Here is an 8444-nt window from a genome sequence, read left to right as displayed (position 1 = left end):
ATAATATTGAGCGCTACATTATATTAATAATATCGTCGACGATCATTTTATATCGGTTCCACTATTACCCAATAAAGACATAACTTATTGAGACCTTTTTATCTTATTATTTTCAGGTACCTAAGCCTCTCCCATGAGGTCTTATGAAGTGTTATGTCGTGGTGTTCTTTTAGAGCACTTGCCTCCTTATTATGACCATCTTAAACATTTGCTCATCTCCTTCTTCAATGAGTTTTATCTTTGGAACCGATTAGTCTATTATGATTCATGCATGCCATAGACTCTATTCATTATGAATTTTATTTTATTTGGAGCATTAGCAGTTGAATATGACATTTAGCTTTGGGTCAGCAAATATGCCTGGCAATATTTTACAAATGAATTATCACTTGAACTTCAAGTTCATATTTTCTCGTACGAGGATCTAGATGTACTCATAATAATTCATTACATGCATTATCTTTTCAGCTGTCCATTTTCTCCTCTATTCTTGGGATCACTAACACATATCCCTAGCCTTGTTTGGGCATCCATATTTGTGCATTATGGTGGAACAATTAAATCATATAGCACATTCATATTTCTAGATGGAAATTATTTGGTTCCTGACCCTGAACCGATTGTGATCGGAAGAACTTATCATAACTTGGCTAGATGCGTATAAGTGCTGTTGTATATTAAATAATACATCACATATCAAATTTTATTTTGGCAGTTTTGTTCTCATAACCAATGGTTTAGATATAATTGGAGGCATACAATTTCTGCTAAACCAACTTGGATTTAAACTAGTATTATCAAGATAAATCATCATAATTTATATTCTGAAACTGTGCTCTAATAATTTGAGCAATCAATCTTGCAAAAGCCAAACTGCAAGTTGATAATAAATGTACATGTTACCATGGAATAGATGCATCTATTAAAATCATATAATAGTAAACGGTCCACATGGAAGGTGACTGGGCCCATATATTTATCACCTTTTATTCGTTCCAGAAATCAAGGGATTCAATCCCAACCTTAACTGGTATATCATGAGAATAAGCAGCACAATTGTTGAAGAATCTTATATTTCTTCAATATATGCCAATATAATTTTCAATTAATTTTTCGCATCATAATTGAACCGAGATGGTCAACCGGTCATGCCAACTAATATTTATTTGAGTAAACCTCTAGTTTACTTGTGGCTTGTGATTGCATCATCATGCGTATACTTGTGTAGTACAAATAGAAGAAAAGTCAGGTAACCTTTCATATTTACCCGGTATGATTATAGTAATATAAAAATATTCAATCTTCTTTTCATTTATAGTCTCAATATGCCAACCACTTTGGCTAATATATTTGTAAATTAAAATATTTCTTTTGAGACTTACTACAATATTAATGTCATGAACAATTTAATTCATCCTGGTAGTAACAAATTAGTTCTTTCAGAGCTTTTAACTGCTTTTGTACTACAAGATCTTTTGTCACACCATCCATATAATGAATGTCTCCTTCACAAAGAGAATCATATCATAATAATTGTCATGTTCAAAATCATCATAAGCAAAATAATTTCTTGCTTTAATTTTGCTTTTAATAACTTTCATAAGGCATGACAAAATATTTTTGGCGTATCACATGTATGCGACCAATGATATATTCATGTAACTACACAGTAATATTCATTATCTTTCTTTGTCTCAAACCTCCCTTAGAGGTGAGTTGTGGTATGTATCCAATCATGCATTGCACGTCTTTATTCATTACTTTTATTACATACTGCTACATTCACCTTCAGGAATGAGTCTGCATTCTCAATGCTTATCACAAGTCACATTCTCTTTAAAAAAAATGGAGTATAATTATTGTGACATGCTTTATAAATTTTTCATACCATTTTGATGGTAAATATTTCCTTCACCTTTTTGAAGGATTACATCGAGAACCCTTATTGTTCTCCTTTTATAGTTACCATAATGAAGACAAATTATTATTTCGTCCCTTGCCATGTCTTCGTACATTCATACAGTCATGAAAAATTATTTTGTCGTCTTTCAAACTTATCATATATTGTTTCCACATTCGCTTCACTGAATGGAGTATATCAAGTAGGGCGGGCTTCATGATTCTTTCATCGATACTGTGCATTGTGACTCAAATCCAATGCCTTACCCATATAAAGGCATGTTAGGCAAAATGTGTTGGGACTCAAACCCAACTCTTATCATTATAGTGCACCAGAACTTAAATATGTCTTAACTAGTTGCATAATAGGCCAAAGTACAAGATTAAATTATCAATCTTGTGGTCGAAAACATAAACAAAATTAGTTATAACAAGATTTAAAAATATAACCACTTTTTAAGGTTGTACGACAAAAACGTTTCATTCCTTCTAAGTGTTATCACTTTTAGATTTACGTGAATTCAAATAGAAGTGCATTCAAATAAATACTAGATAATCTGTTAGAACACTTACCAATTTTGTAAACGATAAACCAAATCAATAAAGTAATAATAAAGACTAGGGTTTGGAAGCATATATATAATTCCTGTAGTACTTCCAATATCTACATATGCGATCCAATTCACATCATAATATATGGATTATAGATGATAGTCAAAGGCTAAGATTAACTGTAAATCAGAATATCTATTATGCTTACAACTATCCTGCCACAATATTATGTTTATTTATGCATGCATTTAACCAACTATGCAGGAATAGTACCGGTTTAGTTCTATTTATTAAATATTACCATAGTAACATTCATCTTAGCGTGAAAAGGGTAAAGGGCACATTGGTTGTCTGATATCTGCGCACATATATGTAAGTACTATTCAGCACGTTAAATATAAGTTACAGAATTGAGTAGAAAGTACCTGTTTCAAAACTTAATTACAAAATATTTTTTCATGCATTTTGATTTGGTTCATGAATATATCCCTTGAAGGATAGCCAAACGATAACTAAAAATTCATATCAGACGTCAAGAAAGAATAAGCAAAAACTATACTTGTCAATGCAGGGCTCGCACACTTTCAAGCTATAACAAAATGGAAATAAAATACTGAAAGCTTATTGTGAGTTATCATGGCAAAATAGAAATTTTTTGAGATTAGTGGAAGATAAAAATAAAAATATGAATAAGCTAGAAAGATGAAAACTTATCTTGTATTAGTATCCAATCCATTGACTTCTATCTTTATTTTGTTTGATAGCCACAGAATTGTTGGTATAAGGATAGCAAACACAAAGCACAGCCTATGCCTATATGGAGGTGTACAAAAATGGGAGCACAGTCGTGCTGATAACGTGTTATGAAATAAAAGCAACTTAGTAAAACATGAACAAGACATGTTGTTATGAAATAAAAGCAATTTAGTAAAACATGAACAAGAAATGGAGATAGAGAGAAGGAAGAGATTTTCTTCTTCAATTGTGTGTATTTTCTTATCTATTACAAGACCTTTATATATGCATGAAAAGTGAAGAAAAATATGTCATTGAATATGTCATTAAGCATAAAAATATGTCATTAAATATGTCATTAAGTATTTGAGAAGATCAGGGAGGAAGAGTAGACATCCACCATAATTTGATTTTTCTTATCACAATAACGTTAATATTTTACTTATCACTTTTCGTAAATAGCTGTGCATTGTTACATCTTACATGTATGAAATATCCCTTTTCAACAAATGATGACAAAACAAAAATACATAAAAAATTATAAAAAGAAGCAAAAATAATGACCTACAAAAGAATTTAAGAAAAAAATATATTTCTCTTCCAAACCGTCGTAACGAACTCTTAAAACAAGGCCTCCACTTTCTCTAACAATCAGCACCTCGTATTACAAAATTTCCACAAACATGTCCGCATGTTTCGACGGTAAAAAAAGTTTCTTTTGTTCTGTCCACAACAACAAATCAAGGCCTTGCTATAAAACGAGCTCCTATGACACATTTTTAATTCAGCCTCAAACCAAGCTTTCAAGCTTCCCTTTGATTTCCTCATAATAATACTCTCTCAATCCGTTTTCTTGTCCATCTTCTAGCTCGCTCACTCCTCTCAGACATTAATCATGGGAGCCTGTGCGAGCAGACCTAAAGATTTGGACAGGGACTTGGCCCCTGCTCCTGTCCCTGCTGAGGACCCTGCTACCCCCAAGAAATCCGAGGGTGGCTCTGTTCCCCAGGTATATATGTTTTTTTATTTAACTCGTATTCTTACTTTTGGCTAAGGTCTTTTTTATGGACAAGTACACAAAGCACTATGCTTGCTCAGACGTATTCAGAATTTAATATTAGTAAGTTTGGAATGAATGCAATCTAATAAAATATACATACACCTCCCTTTCTTTTTTTTTAATATATATACCTGACGTTAGAAGAGAGAATTGACACAACAATAAAAATATGTCGTGTGATTAAGAGGTTAGCATAAATGGTATATGTCAGCATGTGATTTAGAGGTCACGAAAAACTCCTCTAGTACACCGGACTACCAGCCAAAATTAAGGATTTCACCGAATCTTAGTATTGACCAATTTTTCATATCCACAATCTCTAACTATATAAAATCCTTTAATGTATTATTTTTCATTTAACACAAAATGAAACATCAATTGCAGATAAATTAATAAGAATTTCAGAACGAGAATTATGCATATGAAAATGTGTTCTATTAATAATTCTTTGCATGATTATAACATCAGGAGAAGAAAGATGGAGAGGAAACAAAGAAGGAAGAGCCATTGGTAGATGTATCAGAAGCAGCAGAAGAGGCTCCCAAGATTGAGGAAGTAACCACAGAGACAAAGGCTGTTGTTGAGGAAACAGAAACTGTCACCAAAGAGGAAACAGCCAAACCAGCAGAGGAAGTCAAAGTTGAGGCTGTGAAAGAAGAGCCCAAGGAGCAGCAGCCAGCAGCAGAGGAGAAGAAAGAGGTAGCTGAGAAACCAAAAGATGCTGAAACTGCTGCCCAGTAAATAATAAGAGCAAAAAAAGTGTTTGTCAATCAATGTATAAATAAATAATGGGCTTGAGAATTTCTTTTCAATCATACGTTTAGCTAGTTGATTGATTTGTTGAGGCTCATGTAAGTAAATTAAGCGACATTATGTAAAAAAAATCAAAAAGTTTTTCTTGTATTTTTGTTTGCCCTTTAAATTATTGCTATGATTTTAATTATGTTTATGGAGATTGTCCAGTTAAACTTTCTGCTAGACGAAATATAATTGCACACGATGCTCATATTGTGACTAGGAAGTTTTAGTTCTAGGCCGTAAAATAATCTCTTGCAGAAATACAAGGTAAGACTGCATACAATAGATCGAATGTGCTTCATCCTTTTACCCGATCCATAGAGTGGGGTACTATCAAATGTATTTGAACCATAAAACGGATAATATCAGAAGGTCTTAAGAATCTATACTTTAGTCAGAACAGGATCTGGCAAAATACATTAAAAGTTGTGAAATAAGAAACATCATGATAATGTGGAACCCAAGATTTCCTCTAAGAAAACTCTTGACACTTATTGCTGTATATAAGCAAAAATTATAGTAATTCCTAAGACCTCATATTAGTACATCAGTGTGGTAGGAGTAATAACAACCTAAACATAGGCATGCAAATCTTATAGCATTCTTCAGTGTAATAAGTAATAACATGTTAATAAATATTTCACCTATTTGGTCTCGTCGATATTTTGATGGCTGCTGATAAGAGAGCTAATGCTGCCTAATTGCATCAATGTGTGTTGTGACCACGGTAACTCTGTTAGGCTCTATGGGCTAGATCTGATGAATGAGGCTTGTTCAGTTGGGATTATTGAGCCTAGTAAAATGTTAGAAAATTTTATTTGGGATCCAAACCCAGTTGCCAATTGCTTAAAAAAATACTATGGGTTACGAAGAAGAGGTTTATGCGAATTGTTATGAAGTGTCTGTATTCCCTCATCCCCTTTCTCAGAGTTCTGCTTCTCATCCCCTTTCTCAGAGTTCTGCTTCTCATCCCCTTCTTCTATGGTGTATTTCTGTCTTCCCTCTCTGTCATCTTTCAGCTATCTTTTTACTGTTTCATTGCAAATTTCAGTTGTTTATAATTTCATTCAGTGAATCAATAGAGCCAGAGCGACCGAGCCAGATGAGATCCCGGTTGAATTCTGAAGGTATGCGGGTAGGGCTGGATTGGAGTGACTAACCGGGCTATTTAACGCTATTTTTAGGATGAAGAAGATGCCGAGGAGTGGAGGTGGAGTACAATGATCCCGTTGTACAAGAACAAATGTGATATCTAAAATTGCAACAATTATAGGGGTATCAAGTTGCTTAGTCACACTATAAAAGTTTGGGAGAGGGTGGTAGAAGCGAGGGTTAGAAGGACGGTGTCTATTTTCGAGAATTGATAAGTGCGGATTTTAACCACTTATTAGTACCTTCTTACTTTAGTTTTAGTCCGAACTTATTGATTTTTATTCTCAAAACTAATAAAATTGTGCAAATTATAGGCATGTTGGAGGATTGAACCTTAATGAAGAAATCTAACTCAAAAAGGAGTAATCCAGCTCAAAATGACAAGAAGGAGCAAAGTAAGCCAAAGTGCGATCCGCGAAAATGCATGTGTGGCTGCAGAATAGACACCTGAAGTTTCAGAGGATTTTTGAAGAAGTGCAGTCCGCACACTCTATAACTGAGAGGTATTGAGAGTTGAGAGTTATAATATACTCCGATCAATAAAACAAGCATTAACGTAATTTACCCTTTAGGTTAGCACTTAGGCGAATGTTACATCCCTAGGCTTTTTTTTTTTCATTTGACTAAAAACATCAAAAATAATTATTCGCTTTCTAGTTTCTTCTAATTAGTTTAAATTTGTTAGTGCTAATTTTAGAATTGGAAAACAAACACCCTTTGTTGGAAGCGCAATTGAGTTATTTCATGTATTCTCATCAAGTATCTACCCTAGAACCCCTTATAAACTCCATGTGGAATTCGACCCCGACTCTTATTGGGTACTATTACATCAACGACCGTTTCCACTCTCTATTGAGTGCGGGTTGGACGTGGATCAATTTTTGGCGCCGCAGCCGGATATATTTTGACAGTGTTAGCTAAATATTTGAGTGTGTTCTTGAAATATCTTCTTTCCCTTTTGTGTTACTAATTTGCTAAAGAATTCGTAGGTACAAGATGGCGAACAATGAGCTCGTAAATATGCCATTGGGTGAGTTGGACGGCGAGGAGGAACAACTAGATGATGTACCTTAAGTGCCACAAACGAATCGTCAAGGTCGTGGTCAACAAGAAAATATGCCCCCGCCTCTCCCGCCTCCACCACCACAACCACAAGCGGCACAACACCAGATTTTGCCCAACGAAGGTTATGCAAGTACAATAGCCCCCCTCACATTAGGGCACAAAACTTTTAAATTACCCATGTGATACTCACCTTGCTAAAGAAATGAAGCTTTTTTACCTGTGCGCCAAATCAATATGCCTAGTGTTAGCCCAAGTAAAGGATAGTTTTGAAGATTGACAAAAGAACTCAGGGATGAACCAGGTCCATCACTGGTAGGCATAGACACGGGCAGATTCAAAGCACGTGAGATGCACATGCATGAGATAAATGAAATCTGGCATAATAATAGATATCTCTTGATCGAAAAAGATTGCATAATTGATAAGGAGAAGGACTCCTTACTCAACGAGAACCTTATCCAAGATAAGGAAGGAGTTAGGAGTTGAGATTAACTAGAACTTTTCCACCAAGGAAGAGTAGTATTAGAACTCTAGTTATTTTATACTCTACTAACTCTATAAATCGCCGGATATTCTCATTCTACATGTGATGCACAAAAGCAGAAGTTAAACGTGAATTGAGAGCAAAATAGCAAGGCATTTTGCAAGCAGTTCGTGTGTGATTCAAGTGTGCGAACCTGAAGCTACATGAACCAGATAGAAGAACTAGTTCCAAGTGTTTGTCTTTTATTCTAGTTCAATTGTAGTAGGTGTTTTCATATTGTACCTTTCAACTTTATCTAGAGGCTTAATTGGTACTCAGAGTATTCAAGTTAGAGTTAACTTGAAGTTGTCGCAGCAGTTAGAGGCTGGTTGCCACAATGAGATTAGAGTTAATCCTAGGTTTACAAAAGTATTTTGTAAATGCAGTTTTTGGCTCAATGATTTAGTGGAGAGTTTGGGAAAATCCTATTATGAAGTAGGTCGTATTTTTTCACCTTTTGAGCCAGGTGTTTTTCACGTAAAATACATGTGTTCTTTAAATTCTATATTTATTATTCCGCAACAGTAGTATAAGGAACACATAGAAGAACCAAGTCCTTCTTTAATCTATGCACGCGAAAAATTGGACACCACACAAATCACCCCCCCTTCTTGTGTGGTATTGACATATAAAACATCAATTGGTATCAGAGCGGGTTAT

The 8444-nt window shown here is 34.5% G+C and overlaps 1 protein-coding gene across 1 annotated transcript; it reads left to right on the top strand.

Annotated features, from left to right (window-relative positions):
* The first annotated feature begins 3968 nt into the window (after positions 1-3968).
* Positions 3969-5149, top strand: LOC107825053 (uncharacterized). Its single transcript, XM_016651886.2, has 2 exons — positions 3969-4195; positions 4715-5149. Exons 1-2 carry the CDS (start codon positions 4082-4084, stop codon positions 4985-4987), a joined length of 387 nt encoding a protein of 128 aa, XP_016507372.1. The 5' UTR covers positions 3969-4081; the 3' UTR covers positions 4988-5149.
* Positions 5150-8444: the final 3295 nt, after the last annotated feature.

This window comes from Nicotiana tabacum, chromosome 21, assembly GCF_000715075.1.
Source record: "Nicotiana tabacum cultivar K326 chromosome 21, ASM71507v2, whole genome shotgun sequence".
In the NCBI taxonomy this organism is placed as follows: Eukaryota; Viridiplantae; Streptophyta; class Magnoliopsida; order Solanales; family Solanaceae; genus Nicotiana; species Nicotiana tabacum.
The sequence above is the reverse complement of the archived record's forward strand: the minus strand, read 5'-3'. Positions and strand labels throughout refer to the sequence as shown.